Source organism: Trichosurus vulpecula, chromosome 4, assembly GCF_011100635.1.
Source record: "Trichosurus vulpecula isolate mTriVul1 chromosome 4, mTriVul1.pri, whole genome shotgun sequence".
Classification (NCBI taxonomy): Eukaryota; Metazoa; Chordata; class Mammalia; order Diprotodontia; family Phalangeridae; genus Trichosurus; species Trichosurus vulpecula.
Window position 1 is genome coordinate 207,743,424 of NC_050576.1, and position 14,953 is coordinate 207,758,376.

A 14,953-nucleotide genomic window follows, 5' to 3' on the forward strand; every position below is an offset into this window, starting at 1 on the left:
CGGTTGGTGGTTCTTGAGGAAGGAGGAGTGCTGGTGTGGCAGAGCTGGCTGTATAGAAATAGCTCTGAAATCAACAGCGCATCCCCTCAAGCTTGGAACAAAGTACTCTTTGCTCTACAAGCAGTCATACCCCACTGAAAAACTCAAGGGTCAAGTAAGTTAGCTGGGAACCATGGCCAGGCAGTGAAAACACACCCAGATTCAGTCTCAGACTTTGGAATCCTTCTTTGGTGACAAAGAAGACCAAAACATATGGCCTGAAGAAGTCAACGAAGTCCAAGAGCCTACACTAAAAGCCTCCAAGAAAAACATGAACTGGTCTCAGGCCATGGAAGAGCTCAAAAAGGAGTTGGAAAAGCAAGTTAGAGAAGTAGAGGAAAAATTGGGATGAGAAATGAGAATGGTGTAAGAAAACCATGAAAAACAAGTCAATGACTTGCTAAAGGAGACCCAAAGAAATACTGAAAAAAATATTGAAGAAAACAACACTTTAAAAAATAGACTAACTCAAATGTCAAAAGAGCTCCAAAAAGCCAATTAGGAGAAGAATGCCTTGAAAGGCAGAATTAGCCAAATGGAAAAGGAAGTCCAAATGACCACTGAAGAAAATACTACCTTAAAAATTAGATTGGGGCAAGTGGAAGCTAGTGACTTTATGAGAAATCAAGATATTATAAAACAGAACCAAAGGAATGAAAAAATGGAAGACAATGTCAAATATCTCATTGGAAAAACCACTGACCTGGAGAATAGATCAAGGAGAGATAATTTTAAAATTATTGGACTACCTGAAAGCCATGATCAAAAAAAGAGCCTAGATATCATCTTTCAAGAAATTATCAAGGAGAATTGCCCTGATATTCTAGAGCCAGAGGATAAAATAGAAATTGAAAGAATCCACAGATCGCCTCCTCAAATAGATCCCAAAAAGAAAACTCCTAGGAACGTTGTCACCAAATTCCAGAGCTCCCAGGTCAAGGAGAAAATATTGCAAGCAGCCAGAAAGAAACAATTTGAATATTGTGGAAAACCAATCAGGATAACACAGGATCTGGCAGCTTCCACATGAAGGGACCGAAGGGCTTGGAATATGATATTCCGGAGGTCAATGGAGCTAGGATTAAAACCAAGAATCACCTACCCAGCAAAACTGAGTATCATGCTCCAAGGCAAAATATGGACTTTCAAGCTTTCTCAGTGAAAAGACCAGAGCTGAATAGAAAATTTGACTTTCAAACACAAGAATCAAGAGAAGCATGAAAAGGTAAACAAGAAAGAGAAATCATAAGGAACTTACTAAAGTCGAACTGTTTTGTTTACATTCCTACACAGGAAGATGATGTGTATGATTCATGAGACCTCAATATCATAGTAGCTAAAAGGAATATGCATATATATACGTGTGTGTGTATACATATATATATATATATATATATACATATGTGTGTGTCTGTGTATGCATGTGTGTAGGTGTATATATATATGTGCATACATATATATACATACACACACACACAAACACACACACACACACACACACACACAAAGGGCACAGGGTGAGTTGAATATGAAGGAATGGTATCTAAAAAAATAAAATCAATTTAAGGGATAAGAGAGGAATATATTGAGAGAGGGAGAAAGAGAGAGATAGAATGGGGTAAATTATCTCACATAAAAGTGGCAAGAAAAAGTGGTTCTGTATGAAGGGAAGAGGGGGAAAGTGAGGGGGAATGAGTAAATCTTGCTCTCATGGGATTTGACCTGAGGAGGGAATACGATACACACTGAATTGGGTATCTTACCCCAGAGGAAAGAAGGAGGAAGAAGATAAAAAATGGGGGATGATAGAAGGGAGGGCAAACAGGGGGAGGAGGTAATCAAAAACAAACATTTTTGAAAAGGGACAGGGTCAAGGGAGAAAATTCAATAAAGGGGGATAGGTTAGGAAGGAGCAAAACATAGTTAATCTTTTACAAGAATACAATACATGAGTATTGTGGAAGGGTTTTACATAATGATACGCATGTGGCCTATGTTGAATTGCTTGTCTTCTTAGGGAGGGTGGGTGGGGAGGGAAGAGCGGAGAGAATTTGGAACTCAAAGTTTTAAAAACAGACATTCAAAAACAACAACAACAAAAAAAAAGTTTTTTCATGCAACTAGGAAATAAGATACACAGGCAATGGGGGCATAGAAATTTATCTTGTCCTACAAGAGTAGAAGGGAAAGGGGGATGGGAGGGGAGTGGGGTAACAGACAGGAGGGCTGACTGGGGAACAGGGCAACCAGAATATATGCCATCTTGGAGTGGGGGGAGGGTAGAAACGGGGATAAAATTTGTAATTCAAACTTTTGTGAAAATCAATGCTGAAAACTAAATATATTAAATAAATTTAAAAAAATAAAATAAAAAAAAAGAGGTGAATTCAAAAAAAAAGAATTTCTTAATGGTTCTTGCTTTCTAAGCCTATAAAGGCAATTACAAGGAAAAATTTAGGCTTAAACTAAATTAGGGTTCTAGGAAGTCAACAAGCCATATTTTTCTTTTCAGTTTATCCTTTAAAAAGAAAAACCATACATATATGTGTGTGTGTGTGTGTGTTTGTATACATATATATGTTACATATATATAGTGAGAGTATGGTAGACGATTCAGCCAGCACCCAAATTTTTATAGACATCAAAAACTACTGATTTCTGGGGAGCTAAAGAGAAAATACAGACTATTCACCTTTCATACAGTACATTTAAGAGAACAAATGTGTACAAGGGGTCAAAAGTGAGTGAAGGAATCATTTAGTCTAATAACATTTAAGAAATGACAACAACCAGCATCAACACCCACATTTTTCAGAGACCTTAAAGGAACATCTAGTTTATAGCAAAATGGGAATTAGTGCGATATCACTAATATCTCACATTCTCTTGAATATATTAGTCAAAATAACCACAATTTGCACACTGAAGTCCTTGTTATGATAGAGCCCTCAGATATTTTTCACAATTTGGGTAAAGATGAATGGATTGCTTGACTATAGACATTCTTTATAGAAGCTCTGTGTTATTATGTACTAGCTGCACTGTTCTCAAATTTTCTTGATTTCTTGTCAATGAAGATACCAGTGGTTTCTAAAACTACATTAAAAAAAAAGTTTCCAGTCCTTCAGGGCCAGTGCTCTACTCACAGTGCCACCTAGCTGCCACCAAAAAAATTTTTTTCAAAGTTTGATAGCTGTTTCTATAAATTTTGCATAAATTACATTCTGAAGGAGAGCCCTTCATCATGTCCATGTGTCTGAAACTTTTCTTAGTACTAAATTTTATAATAATAATAATATAACAATGTTATATGCATATAACAATATAAGAATAATAACACAATTAAGGTTTGTAAAGTGCTTTACATATATTTCAAATGAGGATTTCTTTTAAAATGAAAATTTGATTAATACAACAATTGTGAGGTAGGTGCCATTATCAATCTCATTTTACAGATGAGGAAACTGAGGCTTGGGCAAGTGAAGTGACAAGTCTCTGAGCTTCATGACTCTAGTGTTCTATCCACTGCACCATACTCCTTCTCATATTAGAGTCAATGCTGCCATGTGATTGTTGCTTGTTTTTTTCAAAGCCAGTCATTAACGGCTAAAGACCCACTTCCTAATCATTACATGCCAATTCTCCTAAGAAGTCAAAGATTCTTTGTTTTAAACACTCTCCAGGCAGGGTTATTCCTCTCAAATGCATGATCTTAAGTTAAATGGAAAAACAAACACACATACATGTATAAAACATCTCACTCTACCTTCACTGCCATGATCTGTCCACTAGGCATATGTCGCATCTTCTCCACCACCCCATAAGCACCTCGTCCCAGTTCTGCTATAGGTTCCAGGTCATCAGCCTTCACTTCAAAATTCTAGAAGAGAGAAAAAATAAATTAAAATAAATAAGACACTACACGACTTCTACAAGCAATGAAGAAAAGACTTCTGGGTAGAAAGTTTTCTAGGATGGTGAAACACCAGCCGAGATAGCCTCAAGCAAGAAGACTCAAATGAGATCTTAGTAACAGACCATTTCGGAGCCTGTCACAGTACCCACCATACTCTCATAGAGACTTCAAATGATTTTATTTTAGTAAGTTAATTCTAGAAAGAGGAGAGAAGTAAAGGAAGGAGGGAGAATTCAGTCACATTGTGTTGACTAAGCTTGAAATTTATCACATATTGCCAACTAAAGTTTGTTTTCATACCTCAAGCTACTCCTGCTTAAGGAAATTTGCTTTTCTTCCCCCCAAACATAGGACTATAATTTCCTATCTGGACTACAATTGCTATGTTCTGCCTCACCATGCATAGTATAAACATTTCTATACACACCACTTCTCTTCCCACACAAGCCTCTCAGGAGCCAAAACCTCCAGTGTATTGTTATTCAGTCCTTCTCAGTTGTATCCAATTCGTTGTGATTCCATTTGGGCAAAGACATTGGAGTGGTTTGCCATTTCCTTCTCCAGCTCATATTACAGATGAGGAAACTGAGACAAACAGGGTTAAGTGACGTGGCCAGTGTCACACAGCTAGTAAGTGTCTGAGGCCAGATTTGAACTCAGGAAGAGCAGTCTTTCTGACTTCAGGTCTAGCACTCTATGCACTATGGCACCACCTAGCTGCCACTCAAATTAAATTAAAATAATTTAAATTTAATTAGTCTTAAATTAAAAATAATTCTAGTCAAACTGCCCTACTAGCTGTTCTCCATACCCCAACATCCTCCTACTTCTATGCCTTTGTGTAAGTAGTATCTCACATCTGAAATGTACTCCCATCCCACCTCTGCCTTATAGACCCTAGTTCCTTTCAAAGTATGGTTCAGATATCACCTTCTATACGATGACTCTCTTCATCCTCCCCTCCCCCACATCCTCAGTTATTAGCACTCTTTTCCTCATTTTGTATAGACTTTGCACTTACTTGTGTGGATGCTATATCTCCCCCACCAGTAGAAGGTAAATTTCTTGAGGGTATGTATTGCTTTGTTTCCATCTTTGTATTCTCAATCAACACCTAGCATAGTGCCTTGTATGTAGTTAGTTTTTAATAAATGTTTGTGGAATTGAAATTCTCAGTGGGAAAGTATACATGTGGAAAAGCCTACCTCCAGGCATTACCTGGATAATATGACTTGCCTCACCTTATCTCCAATTGAGATGCAAGCCTTGGAATCTAAATCCCGAGGAGGACTGTGAAAAAAGAAAATAAAATGTCAAAAGTCTTCACAATATACATAATTTCTAAAAAGGAGAAACATGATATTACCAACACAAAAGAGGACAAAGAGAATGGTAAGAGTTTCAAGTCCATGCCAACATATGGAAAGTCGAAGGAACTGGGATGTTTAGCCTGAAGAAGAAAAGATTCAGGAGGTACATGATAATTGTTTTCAAATACTGATAAGCACCCTTGCTGAAAAGGAAATAGGCTTATTCTGCTTGACCCCTGAGAGAAAAACCAAAAGTGATGGTTGAAAAGAGCAAATAGACATATATAAGTTTTATGTAAAGAAAAAATTCCTAAGCATTACAGCTATGAAAGAGTAGAATGGGCTATGTCTAGAAAGAGCAGAAAATTGGAAATCTTCAAGCTGGATAATCACTTGCCAGGTATGTGGCATAGTGCAAATTCTTTTTTCAAGTATTGATTGGAGTACAGAGCTACTGAAGTCATCCCTTCCAACTCTGAAATTCCATGATTATATGAAATACTAACTTCCAGATTCTTCATGATATACACATTTATGTTAATATTATCTAAGAATAACATGCATGCTTGTGGTAATGAATAATCAAAACTGAAAGGTAGCCCCTGATCCTCTTCCCAAGATCATTAACATGCTTAATCATTTAACTTTTCTTCCCCCTAGAGATGGTCATTAAAAAAAGCTTTGGACCAAGAAAATTGGGCTTCATTTAATCTAACTCCTACATTTTAAATATGAGGACACTGAGGCCCAGGAGTTAAGTTGCTTTCCCAAGGTCATACAAATGGCAGATGACAAAAGTTGAAATAGAATGTTGATTTCCTAATTTCCAGAACAGTGCTTTTTCCAGCTGTGTAGTTGGCTGCCTCAAATCAAATCCAAAGCTATTTAGGATTATAAGATTTGGAAGTTGAGATCATCTGGTCCAACCCCCTCAATTTGCAGATGAGAAAAGTGACCCTTGGAGATCTTAAGTGATTTGACAAGGTCAGACAGGCAGAAAGCAGCACAATCAGAATTTGAACCCAGGTCTTCTGACTCCAATGCTAGTGTTCTATTTATTAAGTACCTATTATCCAAAAAAGTTCCCCTAGGCTAAAAAACAACTGCTACTTTCTTAATTTTTCTCCAATGAGGTAAATATGAACCACCACCTCCCTCCCTTTGCTTCAAGCCCCTTTCCACTAACTAAAAGGTACCTATGTTGGCCTTATCAGTCGAAAAGAATGATTTTTCGTACTGTACCATATACCTCATTGGAGACCTTGTAACTATTTACAAAAAGCAAGTATAAGAGGACAGGTATCATGGCATAGTGGATAAAGAGCATGTCAGTGCCTGAAATAACTTCGTAATTTTCTAAGTGATAAAACCTTTGCAGATCTGCATCAATAGAGAGATATTCCCTATCAGATATAAACAAAACATGCATAATTATAGATCAGTATGCACGTATTGAGATATGATAGAATACTAGCCTCGAAACCAGAAAGACTCAGAATCAAGTACCTCCACTGACACATACTGGTTGTGCGACCCTGGGCAAAGTCACTTAACTCCTTAGTACCCCATGCAAAAATCTGGGACTATGAGTTGTAAAAAATGGTTCCAACTTGTATTGATAGAGGGATTTTCTTCATTCATGGGTTCAATATACTAATAAAATCAGAAGTCCAGTTCCTATCCCTATAAAGGAAAACAACCACAATAAAAATAATAAATTGTAAAAAAATAAAAAGGCATTGTCAATAGGGAAAAACAATATAGAACAAGCAACAATAGGCAAAAGACGATGATAAATCTGAGCCTCAAGATTGCGATGGGCTCTAGAGGTATATCTTCCTGCTCTTTCTGGGAAGGAATTACAAATCAGAAGTTTATGTGTACACACACACACATACACACACTGTGGTTCCTGCCAAGGAAAGAGAGTATACCTACACTCCGATAGACTACTCTGCAATATTCCACTGAAAGATGACAGATTTTCCTTACCCCATTTTGATCAGTTCTTATCCTTAATGACTATTTTTAAGGGAAAAAAGGAAAGTTATTATAACTTAATTAAATATTATTAAATAATAGGGATCTGAAAATAGGAGGAAATAAAAACTGAATCTGAGATAATGACTTTATTTTAACCTCAAAACCCAAGGCTAGTATTTCTATTTATAAAGAAAATGAAACTAATCTTTCCTACCCCCATAATTACCTTAAAAATGTGTGTGTGCTTGCTATGCACGCATGCATAGGTTTGTAACAGAATTAGCAATGGCATTTACATATAATTTGAAATTTAGGGGAATTCTTTAAGAAGATTTTGCTGTGCTGCCTACATTTCTAAAACTCAATTGCCCATTCTTCACCTTGAAAGTTTAGTTTGCCATTAGCATTAACTATAATGATATTTAAGAATAAGGACAAATTTTTAATCATATTATCAACAACAAAAAACATTATAATGATTTTCTCTTTCTAAAAGCACAAAGCATTTTCAAATAGCAGCAACACAGTCCCGGCAAGAGAAAATATTGTCTGGGAATTAAAGAACTGTGATCTTGGGAAGTGGCTTGGTTTCTCTAGGCTTCAGTTTCATGTATAAAATAAAGTTGAACTAGATAATCTCTAACCTTCCTTACAGCTTCAAAATCCAATGAGTCTTATGTGTCTATATTAATATCATAAAACCTTTACCTAATAAGAAAATATTCTGATATTTTATAGATGAGAGAAGTTGAGCACAAATAACTGCAGTTTTATGTTATAGTCATTTGTGTCTTTTTGTCTAGTCTCCCTTGGGGGATATGGGTTCAAGCCCTATATCAACATATATAAGGTAAGCAACCTCTCATTGACTCAAACAACTTCATAAGACTATAAATTAGAGATTAGTGGCTGATCTGCATCGATGAAGGGGGTTGGCACATAGGGAACTCAGGTCCAAATTCTCCCTTCTTCCTACCCCCCCCAAAAATCTCTCCCTACTAGACTATAAGTTTGAGTGTTGGGACCATTTTATTTATCTCTCCATCTCCTCCAACACCTAGAGTAGTACCCTTACATAGTTAAGTGCCCAATCCAATATTTGTTGAATTTATATAAATGAAACTTCCCTGAAGTTATACAATTTGGAACTGAGAATAAAATTTGCTTACCTGACTCCTAACCAAGTCCTCTATACTTCTAATATTAATCAGCTCATTTGTTTTCATATCTTTGTAGTCACTAAGTTGACCAAAAGCAGGAAGTGAAAGCCTTCAAACTAGCAGTTTGTATTGTCATAGTGCCTTCCCTAGGATTGGTCACAATAGTTTTCCTTGGATACTTTGATGCTACAAGAAATGGGAAAGGATGTTCTTTATTTTCTGCCTAAAACTTGAATCTTCTTGAGGTAAAACTCATACCTAATAAAGATGCTTCCTGTAATTCTCTCCCTCCTCACCTCTGTCTCCTGGCTTCTCTAGCTCCTTTCAAGTCCCAGCTAAAATCCCACATTTTACTGGAAGGCTTCATCAATCCCTCTTAACTCTAGTGCCTTCCCTCTAAGAGTATCTTCAATTTAATCCATACATATCTTGTTTGTACATGGCTATTTACATGTTGTCTTCTCCATTAAACCACAAGAGCCTTAAGAACAGATACTGTTTTTGCCTTTTTTATGTATCCCCAGCATGTAGTATAGGACTTCCCATACATAGTAGGCACCTAATATATGCTCGATGATTTGACTTGAATTGCCTCCAAAGTATAAAACATAAAATTCCCAAATACTCCAAGAGTACTCTATTCTCTCCTTTCCCCTATCATTTTCTCTCTCATATAATGCTTGTCTGTGTCCATGTTATATCTTTTCCACCCTATTCCCAATAAAACGTAAGCTTCTTGGGGGCAGGAACATTTTGGTTTTGGCTTTGTATTCCTAGCACCTAGCACAGTATCTTGAACATAGTTAAGAAATTAATAAATGACTGCTGAATTGAATTAAGCACATATTCATTCTCATGTTCAATAAATGAGTTCCTTATTCTAAGACACAGATGTGAAGAATCCTGCATCTTCCTCAGTCATTAATCAATTGCCTTCTCCTTCTGCCAAAGTCTTCCCATCTATCCATTCATTTATCGTGCAAAAGAATGGACCCATTCACATCATGTTAGGGGATAGCTTGGAAATCCAAGTCAGTGAAAGCTAGTTGACATTCATGACTCTAGGGGATGTGCCCAAACACACAGTATTCAGAGGACAAAATTAAGAGGGGGAGGAGCAGGTGCTGGTATATTCGTTTCTGCGTGTGATGTTAAGACAGCAGGTAGAAAAGCCATGTGAGAATTAACCTGCCATCTTGCAAAATTGACCAGAATATACATGGTGAGGTAGGAGGGGAGATAAAAGCTCAAAATGGTGGAGGGTTAGGATAGGGATCCTAAGGAACTCAACTTGAACTTCAAGGACTTTAAAACCAAATAAACTGATTGATGAATATATACAATGGACCTCCCTAACATTCCTATACTCCAAAAGAAAAAAAAAACTTCTAGAGCTATAGGAAACCCTAGTACTCTTATAATTCTACCTTCTTATTTTGTATAGTTGCACTAAAAATTTAACATTAGATATCAATATAAACCACAAAATTTGCTCAGTTACTACTGACCTTTAAACTAATTAATTTCAATAATAAAGTCCCACAATGTTGTATCAGTCACTCCAAGTACCCATCAAAGTTATTTGTCCATTCATTCTTATTTACTTTTCCTCATATATTTGCAGTTACTGTGCCATCCATTCTTCCAGCTGCTTTTTTCACCTTGCATTCTTGCATAAATGTCTTTCCAGATTTCTTTGTATTCTTCAGTCTTAATTGCATTAGAGCATTTCATTGCATTAATGTACCACAATTTCTTAAACCATTCCCCTATTGTTGGACATGTAAACAACTCTATTATTTTAGTGATGAGGAAACCATGACCCAGAATGGGGAACCAAGGCCACTCAGCTAATCAGTGACAAAGCCAGGACTAGAGCCCAACTCCCCTGGCTTTTAGCCAAATGTTCTTTACCCTGTAGAATACTGAATTCTATCTAGATACGTTGGTATTCTGGGGCATATAAACAAGGGACTTTAAGGGATGTCCACGAGTAGGATGTAAAGGAAGGATTAATAACCTCTTATTGACTGAAAGGTTCACAGTACCCTTCCCCACCCTCCAAGGAAGTGGGTGGCAAGTGGAGGAAGAATATAATTCCATGAAGGAGTATAGGAAAGTAGGCAGACCAGTATGTAGAAGGAGAGGAGAACCTACCATAACTATTGGCTGCATTCAGTGACATTCAGGCAGGGCCTAATCCTTTAACCAGAGAATTCTATAATTTTCATAGTGCTTTAAGGTCAGTATTTTATCCTCACCCCAATCTTGGGAAATATTACACCAATTTTACAATTGAGAAAATTGAGGCAGGCATAGATTAAGTAAGTGATTTTCCAAGGGTCACATATCTAATAAGTATCTGAAGCTAAGGATATGAACTCAGGTTTTTTGGACTCCAGGTCCTATGATATCACCTAGCTGCCTCTAGGAAACTCCTCTCTAAATTCCTCTTCCAGTGCCTCATCATGGTATTGAGGTGAACCTGGGTTCTCAGAGGTTATTGCAAGCTCTGAGAGACCCTAGTGGCACAGGGATAGACTCTAAAGCCTATTATCCAAGGACCAACCTAGCCAAGTTTAGAAAGACTCATCATCAGTTTTGCCCCCCAGATGATGAATCTTTTGGTCACAGTAGCCTTTAAGCACTATAATATAGTATGCAATGACTATATATATACTCACAATGTTTCTCAATATGCACTGGCAGAGGAAGGGTCCCCAGTAACTGAATCACATCAATTTGAAATAATAAAACAACCAATAGTAACACCAATGTTAGTAGCAGCTGCTATGGAGGTGTAGGACCAACAACACCAGCACACAGGAGGGCCGCTAGCATAGGTTCTTTGATCTGCTTTTCTAAGGAAAGCAATTTTAAGGGGCTTACAATCTCACTTTAATTAAATATACATACATCATTCACTTAGTTCAGGGGAAAAAGTCAGCACCTTGAACTTCAGAGAAAACAGAAACAGAAATTACAAGCAGAGATTATATAAACAGAGCAAATAACACAAATCAACAGACAGGTCTTCTGTCTGTCCATAGCAATACATACATAGTTACCAGAGAGAGAAGCACCAACATCTGGATTTTTAAAGCCGGGGGGCTCCTTAACAGCTACCCAGAGTCTCATCAGGCCAAATCACCTGAACACTCCTCTGATGAGTGAGCCCCTGAAGCAAAATGCTAACCTTAGAGTATATATACACTTCTTCAGGGTCAGAGGGCATCACAACTATGTGACTCAAGATCATGTGACTTAGGCTTTCTTGTAACTTAAGCAGGTCATCAAAGACTCTTGATTCAATCAAAGACTCTTGATTCAAAGACTCTTGATTGAAAAGAAAGGCAAGACTCAATCAAAGGTGCTTGATTGCCTTAGGGCTGAGAAGCATTCCAAAAGAGTGAAAAGTCCCACTTTGCTTGCCATTACACCAATTGAGCACCCCCACACCCTCTCTAGAATGGACCTTTCTGTGGACAGCCCTTCCCAGTGTCAGTAGGTCGCCCACAAATGCACAAATTATCCTGTGGTCTCTAGGAGCGTATAACCTGAAAACAACAATGTTCTGAAAACTTACGCTGAACTGGTCTGAGGTTGTTCAAATGCTTCTTTTGGAATCTTCAGCCCAGGGTTCCGCTTCCTACCTATGGAGAACAAACCAGGAAAAAAAGTTAAGACAGGAAAATAAGAGTAATGAGGACATAAGTAGATAGAGGGAGTACAAGACAGAACCTACATGAAAACCACTTTGACCTGCTAACCCCCACAGTTAGAGGGTCACCACCTTTCCTCAATTCCACCTATTGAATTTCTTCTCGTCTTTCAAAGCCCAAACCAAATATCACCCTTCCAGGAAGCCTTCCCTGATCCTCCCTCCCCTTGCAACCTATAGCTGATGACCACCTTTCCCTTTCCCTTAGAACTGATGTGGTACATAGCTCATTATGTGTTCTTTTGTATTTTAGTTATAATATTTCCTATTCCTTCCCCAAACTACACTGTATTTCCCTGTGAGTGCAGGAAGCATGTCTTATCTAGGCTAAAAACCTCCCCCAGTGCCTAGCACAGTGTTCCAGACACAGCAGGCTCTTACTATAAATGTTAGACTAATTCAATTGTTAGCTTTGCCCTCCTCTTGCAGCTACTATTGATAGGAAGGGCAGGCAAGTTAAGAAAGAAAATGACAACAACAAAAACCTGGATTTCCAGTGTTTTGTAGAATGCTGGATTCTGCGCAAGAAAAAGTAGATTCGAATCCTAGCTCTTCTACTTACTATCTATGTGACGTTGGGCATTTTACTTTACTTATCTGGGCCTCAGTTCCCTTCTTTGCAAAACTAGGATGGTAGACTAGGTGCTTAGAGGTACCTCTGTGATCTTTATGTTTATGGGAAACTTTGGATATGTCCCTGTATGACCTGGGCAAGTCATAATAATAACTGAAAATTATACAGAACTTTAAAATTGACAAAATGTTTAATAAAAATTTTCTCTTTTAATCACCGTGACAGTACTATGAGATAGGTATTTTTTTTGGAGGGAGGAGGGCAGGGCAATTGGGGTTAAGTGACTTGCCCAAGGTCACACAGCTACTAGGTGTGTCAAGTGTCTGAGGCTGGATTTGAATGCAGGTCCTCCTGATTCCAGGACCAGTGCTGTACTCACTGAGCCACCTAGCTGTCCCCTGACATAGGTATTATTAGCATTATCATCCCCATTTTACAGAGGAAGAAATGAAGGGTCAAAGAGCCTAAGTAATTTATAGAGTATCATACAGCTAAGGGCAGCTAGGTGACTCAGTAGCTAGAGTGCCCAGTCTTGAGTTAGGAAGACCTGAGTTCAAATGCGGCGTCAGATACTTAGTAGCTGTGTGACGGTGGGCAAGTTTGCCTCAGTTTCCTTATCTGTAAAATAAACTGGAGAAGGACACGGCAAATCACTCCAGTATCTTTGCCAAGAAAACCCCAAATGAGGTCGCAAAGAGTCAGATGCAACTGAACAACAAAATACAGGTAGTAAGCATCAGAGATGGGATTTGGACCTAGTAGGTCTTCCCAACTCCAAGTCTAGCACTGTGTCAACTACAAAAAGTTCTCTGCTTATCAGCTCCTTTGTCTATAAAAAAGGAGGTAACATTAGAGGATCTTTCTGCTTACGTCTAGCTCAAAATTCCATGATCCTGAGGTTACTTCTCCCGTGCATCTTCCTGCACCTGAGTCACACACCATATCCCCATTATATTTTGCTTGTTTTTCCTCCTACCCAGATGAGTCACTTGACCTCTACCTTCTGAGTGACAAGTGGCATAGAGAGCTGATATTTCACAGGGCATAAAGATCAGCTAAGGAAGAAGAAAATGACATTCTCCTGCTGGCACCCTCAACTTCATACAATAGAAGAGGAAACTTGTTGGAAAGTGTGAAGGCCAAGCCAAGATGGCAGAGTAAAGGAAAGCAATACAATGAGCTTCTCTAAACAAATTCCCTCTAAAAGATCTAGAAAAATGCACCAGACTAAATGCCGATGAGGAAAAAAATTATGAGTCCTTAGTCCAGCTCATGTCAGCATAGGGAGACAGACAAGGAGGTGAGTGAACGCTGGAGACAAAGTTGGGCCAGGAGCACACTGTAACAGAGCATTCCAGCACCCAGAGAGAGGCTGTACACCAGGGCAAGAGGAGGTCTCAAACCCATGTGTGGCATCCCCAGACCCGCATCAGGACACTATGATAGTTACAGGTGTGAAATGGAAGCTTTAGCGCCCACTGCCCAGTCCCAGGTTGCAGATCCAGGGCGGAGTGAGAAAAGGACAGTGGCATTCCCAAACAGCGAGTCCCTGGGCAATGCATAGAGAAAGAAGCAAGTTCAGAAGCCAGCAAAGCAGCAGCAGTGGTGTGGCTCAGACCACAGGCACAAGGCCAGCCTGTGGAGGAGTAAATAGGATGAAAAGTCCAGACAAAAAAGGAGCCTAGGATTCTGCGTCTTTGATGGAGTCCAACAATCTACTCTTACACAGACCCAAATCAGTCAAGAACTTGCAGAGCTCAGACCAGAGGGGCAACAATCAGACGTTGCCCTGGATCAGACCACTTTGGGTTCATTAAAAGTTTGCAGGTCTCCAATATGTCCCTGAGATCTTACCCAACACTCAATACCCCCAAGAAAATACCAACAGGACCAGCCCAAACCTTCCCTTCAGAAGTGCTACAGTAAGAAGGAAAGTCAAAAGAAGGAAGAATATACCACACATACACACACACACACACACACACACAGTTGGGTACAGAAAACATTTCACTCAACTGTGAAATAGGAAGGAAAGAGGGCAAATAAAAGGAGGGATTTGTTGTTGTTCAGTCATTTTCAGTCCCCATTTGGGGTTTTCTTGGCAAGACACTTGAATGGTTTGTCATTTCCTTCTCCTGCTCATTGAACAGTTGAAGGAACCAAGGCAAACAAAGTTAAATGACTTGCCCAGCTAGTAAGTATCTTGCAGCTAGTAACTATCTGAGACCAGATTTCAACTCAGAGCTCATG

The 14,953-nt window shown here is 38.6% G+C and overlaps 1 protein-coding gene across 1 annotated transcript in view; it reads right to left on the reverse strand.

The window, feature by feature from the left end:
• Positions 1-14,953, reverse strand: part of MAP2K6 (mitogen-activated protein kinase kinase 6) — a 137,967-nt gene that overhangs the window by 32,935 nt on the left and 90,079 nt on the right. The window contains exons 2-4 of the mRNA XM_036756240.1: positions 11,995-12,061; positions 5,197-5,245; positions 3,806-3,919 (exon numbers count right to left, since the gene is read on the reverse strand). Of these exons, the coding sequence (XP_036612135.1) occupies positions 3,806-3,919; positions 5,197-5,245; positions 11,995-12,061 (230 nt within the window). The remainder of the gene's footprint in view (positions 1-3,805; positions 3,920-5,196; positions 5,246-11,994; positions 12,062-14,953) is intronic.